General features: G+C 36.4%; 1 protein-coding gene across 1 annotated transcript; it reads left to right on the top strand.

The window, feature by feature from the left end:
- Nucleotides 1–673: 673 nt before the first annotated feature.
- On the top strand, nucleotides 674–24,478 carry LOC147519444 (transcription initiation factor TFIID subunit 1-like). Its single transcript, XM_086591030.1, is given in 25 exon segments — nucleotides 674–900; nucleotides 976–1,082; nucleotides 1,175–1,237; nucleotides 1,327–1,347; nucleotides 1,350–1,374; nucleotides 2,168–2,428; nucleotides 3,608–3,697; nucleotides 4,937–5,049; nucleotides 5,640–5,808; nucleotides 6,182–7,289; nucleotides 7,524–7,726; nucleotides 7,878–8,115; nucleotides 8,248–8,357; nucleotides 8,360–8,407; nucleotides 8,410–8,585; nucleotides 10,388–10,597; nucleotides 10,814–10,906; nucleotides 12,439–12,645; nucleotides 13,292–13,498; nucleotides 15,338–15,824; nucleotides 20,499–20,674; nucleotides 20,793–20,921; nucleotides 21,629–21,697; nucleotides 21,782–22,768; nucleotides 23,853–24,478. Coding segments are annotated over 25 exon segments (5,697 nt in total). The 5' UTR covers nucleotides 674–863; the 3' UTR covers nucleotides 24,216–24,478.
- Nucleotides 24,479–25,363: the final 885 nt, after the last annotated feature.

Genomic DNA, 25,363 nt, shown 5'->3' with positions numbered 1-25,363 from the left:
GGAGCTTATGATTAGTGACAGTTTGGTTTTGAGTGTGTATATGAATTACTGTGATTGTCAATTATACTTCTTTACCATAAATGATACAAGTTTTATATTCAACACCAATTGATATTTGAAGCATGAGACTTTCTTGGATGAACAATAACTTGGTAGCAATGTCAAGTGCATTTGACATTGTAACATTCATGTTGCAGTGGGATATCTAGTTTTAGGGGAAATTTCACTTGACATCACAACATTCATGTTGCAGTGGAATATCTAGTTTTGGGAGAAATTTCGCTAGAGAAATCAAAAGAATGGTTGAAGACAAAATTACCGGAAGAAATTTCGCAAAAATTTCAAAACAAAGTTCACAAGTTTTTAAAACAATGCAAGCCGGGTTTCATATATTTGACGTTTGTATTAAAGGGCAAACTGGTAATATAACTAAAAAGTCAACTGGGTGGGTTTTATTCATAAATAACAAATGGGGTGTCTTTTCTCTATAATTATTTTGGAAACGTGGGCTTTAGGCCCAATCTCTGCTGAATTTAATGGTTTATCTTTCGGTACGTATCAGTAGTAAATATCTAAAGTCGGTGGATATATGCGAAATATCGTAAACTAAAACCGTGCGTGGAACACATATACATCATCTCCTTTTCCTCCTCTATAAATACAAGCTCCCAGAGCGCGTTTCAAGGTTCCATCTCCTTTTCCTCCTAATTCTTCATCTCTCACAAGTGGGAAAGAAGAAAAAAAACTGCCACCTCACTCACAGCATTTTCTTAAAACCCTAGTTCGTTATTCCACGCTAACAATTTTCTTTATCTCGTTGTTGTAATTCGAAACCATTTTAATTAAAGTTGTAGCAGTTCAATATGGCTGACGCTTCTTCTTCGCATAATCAAATTGATGGTAAGTTTATTTTTTTACTTTTTATCTCTCTTGTCATTGTAAAAAAATACTGTTTCTTTAACTACGTCTGGTTAGATGACGATGAGGATGAAGAGGAGGAAGGAGGAGGAAACCGGTTGTTGGGGTTTATGTTTGGAAATGTTGATAATGCTGGTGATCTTGATGTCGATTACCTTGGTGAGGTGAATGCTCCTTTTCCTTCATTTTTTAGTTTATATTTATATTTTGGGTGTACTATTTTATTTTAAACTTGGAAAAAATGTTTAATTCTCAGGATGCAAAGGAGCATCTTGCTGCCCTGGCTGATAAGTTGGGTTCGTCGTTAACAGATATTAATGTAAGGAGATATATCCAATTTGTGAATGTTAATTGAATTATAAGTTACTGTCGTTTCTCCTAACACTAGTTTGGCTGTTTGGCTTCTAGTTATCTATTAAATCAGCTCATACACGCATGCGGATGCTTCTGAACAAGGTGATGTTCTATGCCCAGATAATTAACTAATTCGATGCACATATGTTTGTTTGTTTGTAAATGTTTTCCTTAATCTTTTGATTTTAAAACAGTGATTTGTTAATACACAACTTATTCGCAATGCAACAGTAATTTCAAGAGATGTAAGTTCGAAGATCATATATAAAATTTATGTTGGTGTAGATATTGTGGGCAGATAGTTCATGATGTAATGAAACGAGCAATTGAGATAAATAAAACGTCAGTCTTAACTCCATTTGTTTGTTTATTTACTCATTTTTTTTTCAGTTGAAATAAACTCTTTTCCGTTTTGCTGTTGTTGTCCTTTATATTTAAATACATTGGGTTTTCAAGTGTTTGCTCTGTTCAGTCTTGTATAGCAAAGAACGAATTTATACAGGCATGATGAGCAAATCAGTGATAGGCTGATAACTTTAACGTCTTCAAGTGTTTGGTTATATTGGAAAGGATCGGTGGTTACAGATTGGTGTGTATATGTTCTCTAGTCTGATTTTTTCAGTTGAAAAATTTAAGATACGTTTTAGAATCATTTAGATTGACAAAAAAAGTACATGCAAAATGTTGCTGACCCTGATGAACTTATATTGGATTTGTTACATTCCAAATTGAAGTCCAATAAATTTTGTAACTCAGCTTAATTGGTTGATTATGTAATTGTTTTATAACCACTTACTAAATTTGTTAATCTAGTTAGCCGTTTCTTGTCCTTAGTGCAGCTTTCACCTACCGACACATTATCTGACTATCACATTGTTTGTTTTCCTGCAAGTAGACTATGACGAAAAGGCTGAAGATGCTGTTGATTATGAAGACATTGATGAACAGTACGAAGGGCCTGAGATATTCACCACAACTGAGGAAGATCATATACTGCCCAAAACGGAATATTTTTCTGCTGAAGTTTCTTTGTCTGTTTTGGGACAAAGAAATTCTGTTTTTGACGAAGAAAATTATGATGAGGATGTGGAGTTTGATGAAGAACAGAAGGTTGTGAATGATTGTTCCGAAGCTCAACCCATCATCACTTCAGCAGGTAATTATTAATTGGCCCTTTTGCTGTGATCGTTTTTTAATGATAGATTTTTTCGATGGCCATTTACTGTTTGTCTAGTTTAATTATTTACTTGTTTCTTTTCTTTTGTTTTTTCTCTTTCAATATTTTTTCTGAAATTATATTTCCTTTAAACTTATTCATCAAGTTGTTGGGATATCTTTAAAATGCTCTGTTTTTTTGTTTGTTTGTTTTTTTAATTGGAGTTGTAAATGGATACAGCGAATTGTAAAACCACACATTGAACAATATGGTTAAATTTCCGTTCAAGAAAAGAATTGGTTGACCATTATATTATGTTTCTACTGGAGGCATATGTTTTGCTCAGAATCTTGACGTGTGGTCGATTTCAATGGATTTTGAAGGGTAAAAAACTCCTGGATCGGATTAAAAACCATTACCGGTTCACCCTGAATTGGGTTTATCCGGCATTCCTGCTTGAACCGGTTCAGCATGGAATATTAGGTCAGGAACCAAAATATTCATAATTAAGTCAACTCAGCCATGTGCAGAGCAAGTAACTGATGTTATTGATTATTATAAGCATTTAGATAGTGGATTTGTATCATTTTTAACAAGCTTCAAAGCATAGGCTTTGAATGCAAGTAACATATATTTGAACTCCTATCTTTGCAAATAAGATTTTCATCTTCCACTTTTTGATGTGTTTAATTTCGATATGTTTCTTTGCTTCATAATTTTGAGTACACTTTACGAATTTTGAGACCACTTTCTGACAAGTTCAGCCTAAAGCTGTGAAAATGGGAGCACTACCATAGCTAGATGCTTTTGGTTATGTAAAACATGGTACCTTACAGTAAGTAAACAGTTACAGAAATTGGATACAAGCTTAGTTTGAAAGCACTGTTATGTTATCGTTGTTAGAATATGTCTTTCCATCTTTGTAAAGGCTAAACTGATAAGATAGGGTTTATTATGGTAAGATATTTTCTTTATATTTTACCATCGGTAGTTTTATTGGTGTTTCTTACTGAAGGAAGTTTCTTAGTGCTTTGATTCACAGTGTTTGAAGATTTGAACTGTTAACGTGAGCTCATCTGTGTTCAAATAGTTCATCTTTTTGTTTCTGTTTTCTGTTTGTTTGGTTGTTGTGGCAAATCTAATACGTCTTCTTCTTGTGGATCCTTCTTATATTTCTAGTTTTGGTGGAGAGTTTAGATCCAGATTGTGGTTCGAGACTTCCTTGCGATGCAAGTCTTGGAAAAAATAATCTATCTTCTCCTGAGAAAGGTTGGTTCTGGACTCTGTCTCTCTCTCAGCCTCTTTTTATAGAAAAACAACCATTCTGTCTGCCATTTTTTTTCTTCTCATACTGGTAGTCATTGTGTGCCATTTTATATTTTTGATTGATTTTTTACTCACTCCTGTAATCGGGAATCTCAGAAGATTTTAACTTTTCACAATTAAGAGAACGCTTGTATGCCCATTATGTATAATTTCCATCAGTTCGATAAATGTAAACAGAGGTCATATTTGTTGCACATAATTATATAAATGTTTTATTTCTGATTCTCTTTCTATGGTCTCCTTCAATGTAACAAAATCTGGACATCATTCTTGTCTGATTTAAGGAAAGAATATTTCCAATACTTTATTTCATAACGTATTCTTGGATTTGTTCGTGTGATTGTGTACAAATACCTGACTCGCCTTTTATATTGATAAGATGTTTATTAATGCTAGTCTCTTTGTAGTATGATAATGGCATTTAAAAGCTCAAGTGTAGTGGCAACAGCAAGACTACCCATCAGTCGCTTTTTTCTGGAAGTGATTACTTTTTCAAATAATTTGTATATATTTTTTTTGGTAAATTAAAAATCCAAATTCTTTGGATTCCGCATAATGAAATTAAAAATATCTCTAATAATAAATAGCAGCACGTCTTTTGTTGATAAATAGAAGGTGCTGTCTCTATCTCACTGTCGATATTGTCCCACCTTCTCACCTCAGTTCCGTGCAAAGGCCTCAGTGCTAGTGTTCAGGCGACCTCTTCTGAACGTTAATATCCTTGGGATTAACAAGATATCCTTGGGATTTTGACTGCCCACCTGAGATGACTCCACTCTACTGCCATTGTTGTCCACATCAACCACCTTGTCAATATCTGTGTGGTTTATCTGAAAAGGACATTTTGTCTTCAGAAGATGTCTTCCATATGTTAACCCTTTATATCAGTAATTCTAGTCGAAAAAGTTCACACAGTTGAGGCTATATTTTTAATTCCCTCCAATGAATTCCTTTTCAGCTGTTGGGATTTTGGCAATTACGAGTTTGTGCCTTTTGATTGTAATGCGATTTACATTTGTTGGGCTACGGACATTAATAGCCTATATCTCAATGTTCAGTTCTTATTTTGGTTTAAACGTTAAAGTTATTGTGTGTTTCTATGGTTTTGGCGATGCTTTTTTAGTGTAGAGGCCTTTTTTCATCTTACAAATTGAAATATAGATATTTTTAATCTCTATTCAGATGAAAATGCTGAACTATTTGTCGAGGAAGAAAAGTCTTTTGAGGATACTGTGCATTCTCCTGGATCTTTTGAAGATGATAAATTGGCTGTTGGTTTGGAGGATTTTCAGGAGGTCACTTTACTAAGATGATTGCTTTTGATGAATTCCAATTTTAATTTTAGGACCTGTAGCATGTTTGTTAGTTATTTATTTTTGTTACTGTTTTTCAGTTGTTTTTGTTCTTCTCAGTCTTACATATTAAGGTCCTTCTTGATATCATTACTTTTTACCCCTACATTTGCGTTTCACCACCTCTTTTTTGAGAAATATGAGTTTAGTCACCCGTTTATTCCCTTTAGCCACTGTAGGATATGTACACTCTTTGTTTATAAAGAAAAATATTAGAACTTGATGTACGTTAAACTTGTTCTATTTTATTTTTTATTTTTGGGGGTTATGATCGTTTGTTGAACTTAAGTTGCTTGAAATATTTTCTTATATTTACCCTAAACAATACATCTTGCCTCAAAGAAAGAATACACTACATGTCTAGTTGCCTTGTCCCCCATCCGCACGAGCAAAAAAACACTATCTTTGTTCTCGCTTTCTCTCTCTCTCTCTGAGGTTTATATCTCGTTTCTTTTTTGATTATTTTCAAAATTGTGTGGTTACTCATGATATATGTAATTTTTTTAAAGAAAAATCTACACACATGTTTGTAGGATGAGTCTGAAGTTTTTCAAGAGCCATTGAATGAAAAAAGCATGTCTTCGTTGCCTGTTCTGTATAGAGAAGATGAAACAGTGGTGCTCCGTTTCTCTGAAATTTTTGGTATTCACGAACCGAAGAAGAAAGGGGAGAAGAGGATCCATAGATATCCTATTCCTATAGGTATGTTTTGATTGCTTATTTTTGACTTTCAAACTTTTTCCTGAAAAGCTTTCAACAATTTGATAGATATATATGTTATCTGGATGTTAGTTAAAGATCTTAGCACGCCTAGCGTGGAGAGTTACATGTTTGTTTATTGAATTTTTGATTTACTTGTTATAGATTAGTTCCTGCAAGCAAGTGATAAGTGACTGAGGGTGCCAACTTAGCTGTGATGCCTTAGTCCTTACGTCATATATCTTTGTTTTGTTTATTATAAATTCCCAAGTCCATCTAAACGATAATTAGGTGGGTTGGTTTAGCTTATTTCTTTTTTCATATCTTTTTTCTTAATGTGTTTTGGATAATTATTCTCAATTTTAATTGGACCCAGAGAGATATAAGGTCATTGATGCGTATGATACCGTCGAAGAAGATGAGGAGGTTTTTTTCAGAGGTTCGTGCCAAAGTTCATTTAACACTGAAGAATTAGGTTCCCTGTCTGATGATTCTATGGTAAAGATCCTTGATGAAGAATCACAGATATCTGACGTTCGGGAAGGGGTGAGTGAGAAAACCGTGCAGACTGTTGAGCGGAGGAAAGACTCGTGTCTGTTAGCGGAGCCAATGAAAGAGAGTGTTACTGAAAAGCTGGCTGCTGGATGGGGATCTCCTTCATGTCCCAAATTTTGTCCTCTTGATCAGCAAGACTGGGAAGATGGAATTGTATGGGGTGATTCTCCTTTCTCAAGTCGTGGATCCTCTGAGAGTTGTGTTATCTCTGAAGTTGAATCCGAAGATATTAATAAAGAAACAGTATCAGAAGTTGGGCAACAATGTTCAGGTTTGGAGCTCCAGATGGAAGCAGATGAGAAGTATCATCACCTTTTTCTGAGTAGCTACCCTATCGAGCTAGAATCTTTTGGGTCAAGAAATTTTTCGGATCATGTTAATCTCCCATTCACGGAAAGGAAACATCCCCAACAGTTAAGGCTAGATTCTTTTTTGAAAGTAGATGGTTCGACTTATGCTGAGGGAGGGAAGGAGAATGAAACCAAACATCTCGATGGGAATGGTGCTATAAAAAATTTCACCAAGCTTTCATTGCAAAACAAGGACATGCTGGAAGATTCTTGGTTAGACAAAATTATTTGGGATCCAAATGAAGCTGTGTTGAAACCAAAACTTATCCTTGATCTTCAAGACGAGCAGATGCTTTTTGAAATTTCAGAAACCAGGGATGTCAAACATCTTCAAGCCCATGCTGGTGCTATGATAGTTACACGTTCTGTAAAGCCAAATGGTGGAGATTATTTTGATCTACCTGGTCATTTGGGGACTTCCGTGGGTCGATTCAATATATCAAATGACAAGTATTATTCTAACAGAAAATCCTCTCAACAACTGAAGTCACATTCGAAAAAACGCGCAGCCCATGGTGTCAAAGTCCTGCATTCAATACCTGCCCTCAAGCTGCAAACAATGAAACCAAAATTAAGCAAGTAAGAATAAGCTCTATTAAAATAATTGTAAATACTACTGCTACTGCTACTACAATTACGACTATTGCTGTAATTGTTGCTGTTATCATCATTGTCATCATCATTATATTTACAATAATTTTGAAATTATTATTATCATTATTATTTTTGTTATTATAGTTATTACATGATTAATATAATTATTTTCTTATTCTTTTCTTTTCTTTTCGTGTGGGGTTGGTGGGTGGGGTGCAGTAAAGACATTGCCAATTTTCATAGACCAAGAGCTCTGTGGTACCCACATGACAATGAAATGGTGGCAAAGGAACAAGGCAAGCTATCCACACAAGGACCAATCAAACTAATCCTGAAAAGCATGGGAGGGAAGGGAAGCAAACTTCATGTGGATGCAGAGGAAACCATCTCTTCTGTAAAAGCAAAAGCATCAAAAAAGCTCGGTTAGTTACCTGCTTTTTTATTTCCTTCTTTTATTAATAAATAGTTTTTGCTTTATCTGGTTTAGGTTTTGTATAATATCTCAATGGATAAACTAAACTATTCTTGTTACTGTATACATGCATGTTAATAAGCTACCATTGCTGCTTGTAGATTTCAAACCATCTGAAAAAGTGAAATTAATTTATTCTGGAAAGGAGCTTGAAGACGACAAATCCTTGGCTGCGGAAAATGTTAGACCAAACTCTGTGCTCCATCTTGTGCGATCAAAAATCCATTTGTGGCCAAAAGCCCAAAAGTTGCCTGGTGAGAATAAGTCAATGCGTCCTCCTGGGGCTTTTAAGAAGAAATCAGATCTTTCCTTAAAAGATGGACATGTCTTCCTTATGGAGTAAGTGGCTTCCACCATCAGGATCTGCATATTTCATGTATTTGTTCAGTATTGTGCTAGAGTATGTTTGATGCCTTATGCAAATACTCATTTCTTCGTTTTCCAATCGATCTTTTTTTGTAATCTTTTTAGGTACTGTGAAGAAAGGCCCTTAATGTTAGGAAATGTCGGAATGGGGGCAAGACTTTGCACTTATTATCAAAAATCTTCCCCGAGTGACCAATCCAGCTCCTTGCTTTCAAGAATGGAAATAGTGGTCTAGGGAATGTGCTCACATTGGATCCAGCGGACAAATCCCTTTCCTGGGAGACATTAGACCTGGTTTCAGCCAGTCATGTCTTGAAACAAACATGTACAGAGCACCTATATTTCCACATAAGTTGTGTTCAACAGATTACTTGTTGGTTCGTTCTGCAAAAGGAAAACTTTCACTTAGACGCATTGACAGGATAGATGTTGTGGGACAACAGGTTGGTTTTTTAATCAGTTATTTGTGATATACCTGTTCGTTGTTTGCTTTAGTCAAGATCTACCAATAATTATAGTAGTCAGTAGTGCAGTATTTACTAACAGCATAGTAAGTAGCTTTCCCATTTTTTATGTATGTGTTTCCACTTGTTTGAATTTTAAAAGTATGTTTTTCACCGTTGTCTATACCTCATCTACCTCAAAAGTAACTCCTTCCTGCTCCTCCAAAAAATATATATCTCTAAAAATGGAATGATACCAGTTCTTTATCACTATCATAAGACCACTACATTGTCAACCACCCTCCTTTTAGATTTAAATGAACAAGAAAAAAACCTGGTTTCTGTCAGTCACAAGAACTGGCACCATGTTGTGTGTTGATTAAGTGCAGCGAGATGGTTGTTCTATACTTCCATTGCTTCCAACCTACAACTTGTACATGGTGTCAATATGCTATGTTGGTCCCTTGGCAACCTAAAACGTGCACCATAGGTCACTTCCACGCTTTTACGCTTTCCTATTAAGTTCGCACTGAAATCGCACTTTACATTATTGAGCACGTTTTTTTTGGAATGATAGGCCACAATCATTAATTTTTGCCTACAAGATGGTACTGTGTAATGTATGGGAGAAAAGAACGTGATGGCATTGGAGTCTGATTGCCTGACCTGACAAGAAACATGTTTCTGTAAAATTTCTTAAAAGAGACTGTTATACTTCTCGACTTCATGCTTATATCAGTTGTTTACTCGTGCTCATTACCGCAATCAATCAATCACCATAGTGTTTCTTTCTCTCTCCTTTTTAAGTGATAGAAAAGTCACGTGTTAGATCACCACAAAAGTTATTTATTAATTAAAAAAATATTTTTTAATAATTATTATTATTATTTTTCTGTTTCTTTGTTGTTTAGAATTGAAAGATAAATAAAATCAATGTATTAGAATTGATGAAATATTCACACACACGGGTGCTTTGGATATTGGAAAATTTTGAAGTTAATCGTTTTGATGCTCTTGCTCCCGCTTGCAAACTTTTTACGCTTTGATTGCTAAGCTTGACCCCATGCAACAGCCACTTTGCACGTGGTCACGTATCAGTTTTGTGTGATCCTCACAAACTTTTGTTATCTATGGTTACTTGAATGAAGAATGTGTTGAATGGAAGTGGGTTTGTGGAGATGGCTTTGCATTTTTAGAGATAAATGGAGGGGCAAGTTTTGAGATATATAGGAGGTGGTGGTGGACAAGAGTGGTGCTTTTGTATGGACATAAGTACTTTAACATTTGTAAATGCACTTTTCTAGTTTTAGTGGTGCATTCAATATTTCAATTGTCTGTTTCTTGAGATTTAAAATGTAAGGATTTAAAATGTTCTCTTTCTTGAGATGTTGTAGGTTGTGAACATTTGATTATTGTGAACCTTCCACATTTTCCTTTCAAATTGTAGTTCTCTTTTTGTGCATTGTTTCCACCTTCTTTTGTTTATGTTTTAATTTTATATTAAATATGGTGTTTGGGTTAATGAATAATCTCTCTGGTTGTTCTCTTTTCTCTGCTGGTTCTCCAATTGGGCAACTTGTCCTGCTATGTCTCTTTTGATCTATGACATTGCTAGTTAATGTTCAAGAATATTTTTATGCAGAAATGAGCATTTTAGTCATCTAATGTCACCCCATTTTTTCTTCTTTCACTTGTTGTTATTTGCTGATACAATTTGAACCTATATATTGAGTTCTAGCTTCTTTGAAACTTTATACATGAAACTTGGTAATTTAGATTTGTTTAAATCACTTCTTTTTCAGGAACCCCATATGGAAGTTATTTCTCCCGGAACAAAAAATCTCCAGACATATATCTGGAACAGGCTTTCGGTGTATATATATCGTGAATTTGTTGCTAATGAGAAGCGTGGTTTGCGTCCTTTTATAAGAGCCGATGACCTGTCTGCCCAGTTTCCTAACATATCAGAGCCTTTTATTCGGAAAAGGTTGAAGCACTGTGCTGACTTACAGGTATTTGTCATCATGTTCATTTTAGGTGGTTTTATACTTGTATGTATTGTTAGAGTCTAGCATCTGATATATTTTTTTTTCCAATTCTCTCTATACTTGTACTTCATGCACGTTACTCCATTAAATATCATTTCCTGTACCTGTGATTGTTACATTTCATTTCTCATGTTCGTTTATGGCGATCTAAAAGTTTGTTACTGCATGTTCGTCCGACAGAGGGGACAAAATGGACATCTGCTTTGGGTTATGAGACGCAATTTCCGCATTCCGTTGGAGGAAGAGATCAGGAGGATGGTGACACCAGAGAATGTGAGTTTATGCACTCATTTCCTTTTTCTCTTTGACTTTGCAGTTCATTCTGGTTTTTGCAGTGTAAAATATCTTGGTTTTTTCATCCCCTTTATGATATATTATCTCTTTGATTGTTTCCCATCTATTATATAGGGAATTAGTGTCATATTTTTGTTGCTACCTTTGTTTGCAATTTTTCCTTGTTAGTGATACCTCTATTATTCTCTGTTATTGAGAATGCGTATCAGAGTACAGTAAATATAGACTTAACAGCATGCACTGAGTGGATAAATTGAGAGGAGGTGGATGTGCTGAAAGCTAGGTGGGGCCTACGATTGTCCACGGGTTGGATTTTAGCTTTGCATCTGCCATCATCCAAACTAAGATGACAAGATCATAAGAAACCAACTAGCTTTCTTCTTTTGAACATTGTGCCTGTTCACAGTTCGGCGTAGTTGAATTTTGTTCCTCCAGTCAGTGATATGTGGGGCAGTTATGTTTAGTCACACACTCCATCTCAGATCTGAGTTTTTTTTAAATCATATCATGGTATCATTGTTAAGATCGCCCCCAAGAATGTAATAGTCCCCTACGGACAGAGGAGGTACTTGGTTGATTCCGACCTGTAAAAGATCTGCATGATCCACAGAATAAAATGTACACTTTGCTTAGTAAAACACGTCGAGGGATGCGTTATAGTTATTTCCCCACATCCTCAATCTTCTTTGAGAAATTGATATCAAAATATAAATGAAGGTATATCAGAGGGGTGGGAGTAAGATTAAGACTGTTTGACTGGGAACCCAGGTTTTTTTTCTGTCTTCTCTTGATATTGAGGTGTCCTTGACCCCTTAGTTGATTGCCCATTTTTGTGAAATATTGCTATATATCTCGCAGAAATAATGTACGTTACTGTTATATTATAGTGGGGAATCACCGTATAACACACACCTCTATAGAAATACTGGTCATATTGAAAAATCTGTGAAAGATATCTTAAAGATAATTTAAAATCTGTATGTAACTCTGTATATAACTATGTATAATTGTATATATATCCAGCCATAGGAAGGAATCTCGGGGAAAATGGAAAGTTTTGTTTAAATCCTGGAAATATTATCATTAAATATTTTCATCTTCTCCTCCCAGACCTCTCCAGAGTCCATTCTGTTAAATTATCATGATGTTTTTCAAAATATCTGGTTGACGGACCTCTAATGTAACAGTTCAGAAGATCTTCATTCTAGGAATATATCCAAATTTTACAAGGTGACAAAACCGTGGAAAAAAGAGAGTTCATGAGGTGTCTAAATCTCCTCCTACTTCTGTTGGTGTGAATTACTTTCGAGTTTTTGAGCTCCATACTATTATTTAGCTCTGGCAATGGTTTGACTTTCTTCACTTTTAGCTTGAATAGTTTGCTTCTAGTGGAAAATGAGTTCCTGAGGTATCTAATCTTTTCCTTCTTCTGTTAGTGCAAATTACGTGCATGTTTCTCTTCTCATGTTTTATTTGCAGCATCACGAAACATAACTGGTTTTCTGTTTCAGGTGTGTGCTTATGAGAGCATGCAAGCTGGGCTGTACAGGCTCAAGCGTTTAGGAATTAGCAGGCTAACACAGCCTACTGGTCTTTCTTCTGCAATGAATCAACTTCCGGATGAGGCTATTGCTCTTGCTGCTGCATCTCACATTGAGAGGGAATTGCAAATAACTCCTTGGAACTTAAGTAGCAATTTTGTTTCCTGTACAAATCAGGTAAACTTTCGTTTCGTGGATTGTTTACTTGCCTGTATGTATTTTGGTTTCCCATTACAGGCATCATATTTTTATATCCAGTGGGTACCAAGTAGATCAGTAGTTTTCTATTTATGAAATTAATTATTTAGCTTTCTATATGCTTACCAAGTTATGTATCTGAAAATGTGTTTGAAAGTGGAAACGGTTTAAAAGTGAAATAGGTTACAAAGTAGCCTCTTGAAGATATTGTGAGAGATAATGGAGGAAGAGAAGTGAGTTAGTCCACGGAGTGGGAGAGGCAGAGCAAGAGAGAAGAAAGAAGCATGGTTAGATACAAACTTTTTGTCTATGCACTGGACAGACAAATTTAATTATTATAGATATTTTGGCTATTTGGCTCTTCTTTTGATGCATTCTGAAAAACTTAAGCAAATTAAATGCGGCATGGTAACATGAGACAACACTGGCAACCCTTTCCACCTGAAAAAATACCAAAAGAAAAATGCATTTACTCTTCAATTTATAAATAAATTACTATTCATGGAAATATCTGGTGTTTTTCTTCTATTAGTGCATATTTTCAGATTTCTGTGTGTGAAACTGAGTTTAAGCTCGTACTTTTTGGCTTTAATATATTTTATAATTTGTTATTGGTATCTTGCAGGATAGAGAAAATATTGAACGCTTGGAAATTACAGGTGTCGGTGATCCATCTGGTAGAGGCCTGGGTTTCAGTTATGTACGTGTTGCTCCCAAGGCACCGGTATCAAGTGCAGTTGTGAAGAAAAAGACAGCTATTGCTAAAGGAGGTTCAACTGTCACTGGAACGGATGCAGATTTGCGCAGATTGAGCATGGATGCTGCACGTGAGGTATGATATGACCTGCTCAAATTACATTGATTTCATGTTCAAGATATACAAATTGAACATTGCAAAGTTTATTGACTAACTAGAGCATGAGAAAATTAGGCTTGTTAGGGCATCTCCAATGGGGGGTGTAAGTTTACACCTCCACATAAGCGCCACATAGGACCACTAGGATTTTATAGCCCCTCAATCTACACTAATAGATGGTATGAAGATTTACACACTGGAGCAGCTCCACTGCAAAGGATGTAAAAATTGGTAAACACAAAACAGACGTCAATTCGAATGACATCTCACGCAGTTCACCACCTGTCTTCAGTTCAAGTTCCTTTGTTTTTGTCTTCTGGTTGTTCATCACAAAGTCCGTCCCTCTCTTCCTCAACAAATCGACTTCACACAACATCTTCGAATTTCCAATGTCCTGAATATAATGATTTGAAATTATCTCTCCAATTAACAGGAGATGGTTTTCGTTACCGATATTGTATCTCCAAATTTCCTATTCATGTAAAAGAAAATCAAATCCCCATCTCATGTTTTACAAATCACAAGCCATTAACATGAATATCTATAAGAAATTGAAAGTTTTTGACACTCTTTCGAAAAAATTGAACATAAAATTGAGAATTGGGTATATGGGGGTAGATGTTTTGTTGTTGAGATTTCAGTGAAATTGGGTATGAAGTTATGAAAGATAGAGGTGGCCATTGTGTGTTGAGATAGGAGAAGTCTACCATCACTCCATCAGATAATCACAGTTGATATGGAGAAGACGAAATAGAAAAGGTTCCCAGTTTGGCACGTCAAGTTAAGTGTCGTATGTAAGTACAAAATGCCCACACGTCGTTTCAATACATGCCCGAGGCTTTTAACAGTTTGTATCTCCATAGGGGAATTTTCTGATTCGGTTATGAGTTAATAACTAATACATACGGTATTCACCTCCCATTGGAAGGTTGTTTTTGATATCAGGGGTGTATTGTTTTCCATCTTATATGGTTTCCACCTTCGATTGGAGATGCTCTTAGGTATTGCTAGGTTGCTACCATAGCGGCAAACTAGTGGATCCCTGAGTGTGATGTATAAATGCAATTTTATGACAAGTCTAGAGTGCTGAGGCTTGCGTTGAGGCATATGAGTTTATTTTAGAGTCTCTTGGCCTTATGGAGGGTCACCAATCCCATTAGGCTGTCCTCCAAAGCCTGCATCATAATCTAAGAGCTGCTGAAAACGATTATGCATTGAAGAAGGTATGCATCCTTTTTGGGCACAGCTAACCAATGATATATATCTGCACCTGTGTTTGTATATTCTTGTTGGACAGGGCAATTAATATTGAACTGTATAATGTACCAAGACAATAACTTTGGTGCCCAGGGCAATTAATATTGAAATTATTGGATTTCTTGTATTTGTACTTTAGTCTTGGTTAAGTTTTCTCACTGCAGTGATTGAATGAAAATGGACTAATCAAGTGGGAAATGTGTAGCAAAATATGAAATAGCTATCCACGTTGGGTTAGAAGGTAGTAAGTCGGTCAAAGTAGGAGCAAGTAAGTTAGCAGTTCATCAAAATTTTATTTATTTATTTTTCTTCATTAAAAAAGACGTTAGTAAGTTACCCATTCATGTTTCCTATAGGAGATATGTAGTTTCAAGGAATGTAGTAATTTTGCTTCATATTATGGAATATAGATTCACTCCCATCCGCCTTTAATGAGGTTTTGGAGCCGGGAGAAGCATTCCTAGATCCAGTTGCTAAGTTTGTATCAAACAAAATTTCTGAGTTGACATTAAGATTATTACTTTTACATTTCACTATATCATTATTTGATGTTTCCAGGTTCTCCTCAAGTTCAATGTCCCCGAGGAACAGATTGCAAAACTGACCAGGTGGCATCGCATTGCCATGATACGCAAGCTTTCAAGTGAGCAAGCTACCTCTGGTGTTAAAGTCGATTCAACAACCATTAGCAAATATGCAAGAGGCCAGCGCATGTCATTTCTTCAGCTTCAGCAGCAAACAAGAGAAAAATGTCAAGAGATATGGGATCGCCAGGTTCAGTGTCTTTCAGCTGCTGATGAAGACGAAAATGATAGTGAATCTGAAGCGAATAGTGATCTAGATTCTTTTGCTGGGGACCTTGAGAATTTACTGGATGCAGAAGAATGTGGTGTAGATGAGGAGGGAAGCTTTGAATTTGAACATAACAAAGAGGATGGTATCAAAGGACTTAAGATGAGAAGGCGCCCGTCTCAACCCCAGGCCGAGGAGGAAATTGAAGATGAAGCAGCCGAAGCAGCAGAGTTATGCAGGATGCTTATGGATGGTATGATATTTTGGTTCTGTTACACTAATTTAGTACGTGCATGTTTACTATTGATAATAAAATGAAATGCTGTATTCGACCAAAGTATCCAATATCTCTGAAATTGATAGGTTTGAAATATTAGTAAACATCAACCGGTGAGCTATGCTGCCAAAGGAAGCCCAACGCGGTCCGGCAGCTAAGACGGTAATTTTAGTGCAAATAGTGGAAGGTTGTTGTGAATGTCGTTCCTAATTGAGAAACTTAACGCCTTTAGCCTCGCCTTGCCCTGGACAACATAGCCGCTAGATTTTTTGAAGATAAGAAAATCCAGTTTTCCTCAATGTTCTACCAACAACCTACATTTCATCCTAATTTCCAATTGTAGATATTCATAACATACACATTGACTATATTATATAAAAAAATTCTGATATTTTCTAGAATTTCTGATATTTATTTCCCAACAATTTTAGGTGAACTACCATATCGGAGGTTTCCTTGCCATGGTAAAATTGGCAAGAATCTGGTGGTGGTACATTTAAAACTGGTTGCGATGTTTTGGAGTACATCGTGGTGTTTTATTTTATTCTATTGGTCGTCAATCCTCAGTAGCTCAACACGTATGATGGTCACAGGGGCATACGGATTTTGATAAAACTCCGTACAAACATGGGCTGTCAAACTACCCTTGGATGACCAATAGCCCCGAAAGTAGATCATGAAAGAATAAAGTTAAGTTACATGGACATGGATAGGTGTGTCTGTGTTCGATATGTGTCTGACACGGACACGTGGATACATATCCGACACGGATTTTTTTTTTATTGGTAAATAGATATATTATTGATATAAAATTAAGAATCATAGAAACAGTAGGATGAGATATCCTTACAATGGAAATATAAAAGAAAAAAAAACAAAGTACATAAGAAACAAAACACAATGATCTAAAGTCAAAATATCTTCCCATCTACACACAAAGTGATCAAAAGGAATATTACTAGTTTCCTTGTAAACTTTGGCCCAGAAGAATAAGAGGCCTTTAATCGACATGATCACATCCTCTAAAGATGCCACAACCCCTTCAAAAGTCCTTCTATTCCTTTCCATCCATTGACCCCATAAGACCGCAAATGGTATCATACTCCATATACGTCTTCCCCTTTGAGGTTGCAAATCCGAAGACCAAGAGGTTAAGATACTTTTCACCAAACCTCGAGTAACCCATAGACTATCCAAACCCCTGAATGAGAAAGCACCAAACTTGCCAAGAAAAATGACAATGAAGGAGGATATGATTCACAGACTCACCATCCTTCAAACACAAAAAGACATAAATTGACTAAGGCTTCCTTTGAAATGTCTCTTCTAAGATTATCGATTGTTAAGATTTTACCTAAGGTTGCACACCAAGCAAGCAAAGCGACCTTTAAAGGAACCTTGGACCCCCAAATAACATGATTAGGAAACATGTCGTATCTAAAAGCATATGGTTTGTTTTGAGAACTCAGGGCATAATACTAACTACTAAGATCTGATGGAAAATTTCCCTTTATTATTGATTGACCAGAGAGGTTTATCTTTGTCCGGTCTCATAGGTGGGATGAAATCCAGCATGTCTGTAAGAGCTACCACACTCACTATATCCCTATTGGAGAGAGCTGTATCAATTCCCAAATTCTAAGAAATATTACCATTATCAATCCTCATGAAAGAGCAAACTGGTTGTTTGTTCTAAACAGATAAGACATAATCTCGGGAAAATCCTAAACAAGGGTCTATCGCTTATCCAAACATCTTCTCAAAATTTGAAACTCTCACCATTCCCTAAAACATATCTAATGTTCTTATGAAACTCTTCCCAAACTTTTAAAATACCTTTCCAAACCCCGACTTGTAACAGGGCACTCAACCACCCTAGATGGCTTTCCCCAATAAACTTTCTCCAAAGGCTATCCCTTTTTTCCCCGAATCTCCACAACCACTTACCTAGCAATGCCACGTTAAACTCATGTAACCTCCTAATACCTATGCCACCATTCCTTTTAGATTGACACACTAAATTCCAAGCAACAAAATGATATATGTGTCTCTCCTCAGTATCATTCCAAAGAAAATCTCTAATGATCTTCTCCACTCTTAGGGATATATAGTGAGGCATGTGAAAGAGAGACATATAATAAACAGGAGGCTAGACAAAGTACTCTTGACCAGAATGATCCTATCACTGTAAGATAGAAAACGCCCTGTCCACCCCGCTAGTTTATTGCTGAATCTCTCAATCACATTATCCCAAATGGATCTAGACCTATACTATGCTCCCAAGGGAAGACCCAGGTACTTAGAACTCTAGAAGGCAAGGTGCCCACCACACAATCAACCGAGGAAGTGAGAAGATTCAGGTTGTCCCCCTCGACCTACACCATAAATCGTGACTCTTACCCATGATAACCTTAAGACCAGACACTGCTTTAAAACAACATAAAAATACCCTAAGAAATCTAAGTTTATCCAAATCGTGTCCCAAAAAATGATTTTTTAAAAAATATGGCGTGTCCATGTTACATAGGAACAAACTAATCCATGATTGGCAAGTATTCCAAAACAGACGGAATTGAAGTGTGGCTAAATTAAAATGCTAGCTGAAAATAAAAGGAAAAACACCTATTTCCCTACATAGTTTGTCGCTCAAACCAACCATTCTTGATTAAAGTAATAGTCTTCTTTTTTTAGTTAACCTTATATAAATGCAATGTAAGAACCATCTCTTCCTATTTGTTTGTCCTGTCAGATAGGAAGAAAATTAAACTTATTCCTTCTTTACCACTTTAGGGGGTGGGAGTGTTTTGACACCTACTTGCCCTATTAGTCTGAAGATACATCTACTGATCTAGAGCATACAATATTAAGTATATTAGCCATATTTTGAAGGAGTCAATTATGGATTGCATATCATATTTTAGAACATAGGGCTGCATAGAGCTTTGAATAATTGGGAAATAGCTTCCCTTAATGGCATGTATTGGTGGCTTACTTTGGTGGTGCAAGATTGTAATTAGGGAGGGTGGTACCCAAGTAAGAAAGGTACCTTCTCCATGAAGTCATTTTGTGTTGATATTCATTCTTGGGTGCCTGTTTCTATTCCTTGCGTCCCAAGTCCTACAATCCCCTGGTCTTTCATTTGGGGTGCCCAAATTCCTTACAAGGCCTTCGTTGTTTTGGCGTGTGGTGTGCTTATCTGGAGCATATTCTCACAATTGACAACTGTAGGAAAAGGTAAAATCACTGTGAGCAATTGTCAAATGTGTGGGAGGGATGGGGACTCGGTGAATCATGTATTGTTGGTTTTTCCGTTTTCCTGGAATATTGGCCAGCCTTCCATCTCGAGTCTGCTATTTGTTGGGTGTGTCCCTACAAGTGGTGGTCCTTTCACTACATCTAGTAACCTGCTTTAAGTCTTTTGCTGCTAGATGGGATCGTCTTATGTTTTTAGACATGGGGTGACGGTGCATGTCTCGGGGTTTTTTGTTTTTTCTTCTTCTTATGTTTTGTTTTATCTCTTGTAGATATTTATTTTTCGGTTTTTCTCTTGTAATGTAGACCTTCTCAGCCTACTTTTCCTTAATTAATGAAATATCACTTTACCGAGCAAAAAAAAATCCTGAACTTTTTGGTGATTATGTGTGGATTATGTGGCTTGGGCGTAGTAGGATGCACTTTGATGGAGTCACGGCAACAAAGGTGTCAGAATGTCAATTTTTTCTGTTTCGAGCACTTCGTGATTAGATGGGATCGATTGTTCTTGGATACAGGGTGATTGTCGTTCTATGTTGAGTAGATCTTCTGGCTGTAATGTTTTATTTGTTACTTTGTCATTGTAGGCCTCCTCGGCCTACATTGTTTTAACTAATGGAAACTCTTTTTACCAAATTTAAGAAAAGGACTTATCTGAATTCTTTCTCAGTAAAGTAGATTTAAATTGTCAAATAAAACCTATTTTCTTAGCTGGAGTTAATTTCCTTTTGAAGAAGAGATGTTTCTTCTACTTTCTCTAAGTATCTTTTAGGAACAATGATTTGCTTTTTAGTACAGATTGAATGCTGCGGTACAGGAATAATATGTTCATAGAGGCATGCGTGTTGTTTGGAACATCTTAAGCGTGTCATGGTAAAACCTTAAACCTGCATTACCGACACCTGGTTTTTTAGCTTGCAAATAGCTAGAACTGTACCTTTTGATCCACGGAGAATGTCATCTTTCCATATTTGGTTGATACTTCCTAAGGATCACTGCGACAAGACTCTCTCCATCTACAACAGCTATTACGTAGATGTATTTATCCATGGTTTCACCAGAATGTACTCTTTTAGCCATATCATTGCATAATGAAAATATAATGGTGGATAGCATTTGGAGCCTTATTTTGATATTTTCCCATTATCTGAATATAAACCTCTCTAATCTTTTGTGTTTTTGAATACTGACAACGCGCCATTTAACCATTGTAAATCAAATAAATTTATCTAGATCGTATAGATCAGTTCAATTTTGTTGAAGAAATGCTGTGTAAACTGTTATAAATGAGTGTATATCTTTGAAGTATTGCGTATCTGATTAGTAGCGACTATCCACATATGCTAGCATGTATCAACGTGGTAGAAAAATATGAGTATCTCATCTTTTTTTTTTCAGAAGATGAGTCTGAGCGGAGGAAGAAAAAAAAGACAGCCTCTGGGGTACAGGAAGTAGGTTCTTCAAGTGTGGAACAGACCAAGAAAATTAATACAATTGTCAAGAAAATATTTCGCACACCCCAACCTGATGGCTCATTTATATTGAAGGAGCAGATCATTACCGACCCAAAAGAGGCATGCATCTCTATACATAGCTTCTTTTGCATTGTATTGTATCCAGACTGTTGATATTTATGTCTTTGGCCTTTGGGAAATGAAGTAACAGGGAAATTCTGCATTTGTATGGATGTAGGTGGAAAAAATTCTTGCTAAAAGGGCATTGTCTGAGAAAGTAAAATCAAAAAAGGGGAACGAGAAGAGCAAAGTTGCACCTATTGGTCTATTGAAAAAGAAATATACAGCAATGGGAGATGGACTCAAGGTAGCTCTCATGGGTGTTTTCTTCTTTTAGATATATTAATTACTTACTTTAGATAGTGACATAACTAGTAAAATTGGATCAGGATGGGTGGAGTGGAGACATGCTTGTGGCATCTTGAGTATATAAATAACAACGAACAAATTAAAAGGATTATAAAATTGTTACTAGGCCAACTATTTTATGTGGGGTAAAGTGCTTGGTTTTAAAAAAGAAACAAGAACATGTTTAGTAGCAGAGATAAGAATGTTGAGATGGATGGGCGTGTTGCAATGGATTGCTCAGAAATGAAAACATAAGAGTAAAACTAGAAGTTTATACCTATTAGTGAAAAAAAAATAAGAGAAGGTGGACTTAGATGGAATGGGCACACCCGACAAAGACCTATAAATGCACCTGAAAAGTGGCAACATTATACATAGAATGTAAAAGGCACAGACACCTTAAATTTATTAGATATGACTTTAAAAGGTTAACTATAACAGGTTTGAGGTATATAGGAACAGAAAGAGTGGAATATGAAAATGCATGTGGCCGACCCAATTCATATGGGACTCAAGCAAGGATGATGATGATGATGATGATTAAGTAGTTGTTTTGTCAATCCTTTTTGTTTAATCATGTGTTACTTGAATTGGCATTTGATTTCTGCTTCTTGCTTTACTTAGTTGGCTCTTTCGTGGCTTAGTTATTCTTCTCATTATAACCAGGTTATCAAGGAAAAGAAACAGACAGATAAACCTGTGAGGGAAAATTTTGAATGTGGAGCATGCGGTCAGGTCAGTAGTGTTAGTGATGTTACTATTATCCTTTTAAAGGAGAGCCAAAAAAATGCCTTGCTGATTTACAAATGCTGATTACAGAAGGGACATATGAGAACTAACAAGAACTGCCCGAGATATGGTGAAGATTTGGATGACAGCACAGAACCTGGGAAGTCAAACTTTCTTGATCCCCCTAATCTCCATCAGAAAACATCAGTGAAGAAGTTAATCCCTAAAAGTGCGACAAGATTGGCTCTTGTGGAAACCTCTGAAAACTCCGAGAAAGCCGGATCCAAAACCAAGGTTAAGGTTAAATGTGGGCCTGCAGAAAAGATTAGTGAGAAAATTGCACCAGAGGAATCCCAGAATTCCGATAAACAAGTTACTGTTGATTCTGAAACTGGGACTAGATCTGTTAATAGGATTAGTAGAATCGTCTTCTCAAACAAGTTAAAACCTGAAGATACTCAGGTTGAACCACCAAAGTTAGTTATAAAGCCACCTGCAGAGGTAGATAGAGACCAGCCTCACAAGAAACTCATAATTAAGCAGCCAAAGGGGAACATTAGTGTGGACCAGGTTCAAGAAGAAAGTAGTTCTGGTCTGCAAGAAAATTATAGGAAGACTAAGACGATGAGAGAGCTGTCGAGCAGTGAGAAGCTCAGAAAACAGGAAGGCAAGCGGTTGTCTGAAGAAGCAGAAGCAAAGAGAAAAGCTAATGAGGAGAGGCGATTGTGGGAAGAGGAAGACAAGAGAAGGATAGCTGAACTTAGAAGACAAGCAGAGAGGCAAGCAGAGAGGCTATACGAGGAACAAAGGATGCAAGCAGAGCAGCAAAGATTAGCTGAACTTAGAAGGCAAGAAGCCATGTGGAAAGATGAAGAAGACCGTCAGAAAGCCAGGAAGAAGAAAAAGACAAAAGGACCTGAGATGGTGGATGAGTATTTTGAGGCCAAGCCAAGCAGAACTGATCGTAGGTTGCCAGGAAGGGAACGGGCCACAAAGAGGCGGTCCGTGGTTGAGCTTGGAAACTATGGCGCAGAATATGCCCCACAAAGTAAACGCCGTAGGGGAGAAGCAGGGGAGGTACTATTTTTTAATTTTTACCCTACATTTTCTAAAATTTAGTAGGATTTTATGGTTTTTATCTATAAGCATAAGTTGGTTATGCATGTTAACTTATATTTTACCTAACAATTTTAAACTGTTAAAATGGAGAATAAGAGGGAGGTTTTTCTTGAACTAATATACCGATTTCATGTGTTTTTTCCCCTCTTGATCCATATTAATTCCATTGTTAAAAAAATTCTGAAATAATTTTGTTCTGATTAAAGTAAGATTAAGTAACACTCGTTCTTTTTAACCTTTTAACTCTTACAGATTTATTGGAAGTAGTCAACCGTGTCAGAAAACACGTTTTTTATCTTAATTTGTTGCCTTTCTTGTGAGTGCACCACTGCACCTTCGTAACACCTTACATGTATCTATGATGTATAGGTGAGAATATGGTTGTGTTTTTTGGCAGTGAGCTATGATGTTAAAACATAGAAACCTTAGAAAGTTAAAATTTCATGATGGAAACTATACAGTGTTGTGCTAGCTGTATAAACTAAGTGGGATACCCTGTTGGGGTTTAGTCGCACATTGTATAGGACGCTATCTTGGATCCTCTTGTAATGATTTACCACATAGCTGTGTTGAAGCTCTTTAGCCCAAGCTCTGGGCTTGGACCTTTGGTTCTGTTTTTTGATGAGGATCAACTTCTATCGTTTAAACTTCTTTTAGTTTTGACTTTTGAGGTAAAACAGTTATATTTGTTGAGATTAGTTTTGACATAGGGAATTTGGATTCAATCAAAGTTATGTGTTTTTTCTACAAGGGGGTTATCTTCTTTTCTGCTTTTTTGTTCAAGCAGATTTATTGTTTAGCTAGTCCGGATTTTAAGTTTTGCTTTGTTTTTCAAGTAACCATATAATCAAGGCTTTATATATGTACTGAACTTAGTAACTCAATCATCCATGAAAACTCTTATTTTTGGCTCAAGAACATTTACTGTGCGGAATTGCTAACTAGAACATTCAGTTGCAATTTTCTATGTTTTTTTTGGTTGCCATGAATGTTATTATTCACACCTATACATGGATTATAATCTTGATGTGCTTGCTGACAGGTTGGGTTGGCCAATATTTTAGAGGGCATTGTGGATAGTTTAAAAGATGCTACAGAGGTATCATATCTGTTTTTAAAGCCAGTGTCAAAGAAAGAAGCACCGGACTACCATGATATCATCGAGCACCCAATGGATCTCTCCACTATAAAGGAGAAGGTAAGGAAGATGAAATACAAGGACAGGGAGGTCTTCAGGCATGACGTATGGCAAATTACCTTCAATGCTCACCGGTACAATGATGGTCGAAATCCTGGTATTCCTCCCCTTGCGGATCAGTTATTGGAGCTTTGTGACTATTTGTTGGATCAGAATGATGAGCGCTTGGCGGAAGCTGAAGCTGGTATTGAAATTAGACCAACTTGAAGATTACTGCAAAAACTCGTTTCCTTCTTCAATTAGCAACAACCCCAACCCCAACCCAATCCAACCACCCATACACACACAAATTGTGGGCGTTTTCCTGCTCGTGGGAGAGAAGAATGAGTTTTGTCCCATGTGTATGTGAATATCTGCCTTTTCCCCACAATTGGGGCCGACAGAGAATTATGTAAATGTGTTGTTCTTACCAATGTAAATATATACAAAAAAATTTTAAATTGTATAAATCTCGGTCTTTCTTGTGTGCATACGTTTGTCTATCTTTCTCAGCGCCGTACTCATCTTATATGGTAGCCGACCTTTAACATTGAGTAACAGCTCTAACCAACTTGGGAAATTGCGATGGCTTCTGTATTTGCTCTATAGGTCCGGAGAGAATAACTAAGGGACTTGTTTGAGAATTGTACTAAAAAACTCCAGCAAAACACCCAATACCACATTTAGCTTTTGTTATAACCTCACCTATAGTCGCACTAAAACCATGGCGTGATTCGTGAATAGGAAAAAAGGAAAATCAATAGCATTAAGCATTCGGTTATACAGTAGCACTAAAGACATGGTTCCACAAATTTCTGGGTTGAGTTTTCGATAACAAATCTAGGTTACAGAAAGCAACTCTATTCAAGTTTTTACTTTGATCATATTCAAGTCGAAAACAACTAAAATTTGCATAAATTTGCACGTGGTGTAAATGTGTAATGTATATAAGAATGTTTATCGAAAATAAAAAGTAATGTATATAAGAATGGAGACACCAATGATTCGTGCAGCCGCTGCCAAGTTAAAGCAAGTTGAAATGACTCTCAACTGTTTTCGACTTGAATATGATCAATCATCAAAGTGAAAACGTTAATATAGTTGTTGTCTGTAACCTAAATTTGTTTTTGAAATCTCAACCTAGAAATTTGGTCAAAAAACTTGAATAGAGTTGTTTTAAAGTAGAAAGGAGTTTGAACTTTGAAGAGTTTGGTCAGATTAGTGTTCTTGAGTGGGGGGATAGACGGATAGTTCCCACTTCCCACTAAACTCAACCAACCAATAATTCTGGTTACACGCAATCACGACTTTATGTAGGAGTACTGATTTTTCCTTTTTCTTTTAAATCAGCTAAGCTTGGCCCAAGTGGCTTAGCA

This window comes from Coptis chinensis, chromosome 2, assembly GCF_015680905.1.
Source record: "Coptis chinensis isolate HL-2020 chromosome 2, ASM1568090v1, whole genome shotgun sequence".
Classification (NCBI taxonomy): domain Eukaryota; kingdom Viridiplantae; phylum Streptophyta; class Magnoliopsida; order Ranunculales; family Ranunculaceae; genus Coptis; species Coptis chinensis.
This window is presented reverse-complemented; position numbering and strand designations above follow the sequence as displayed.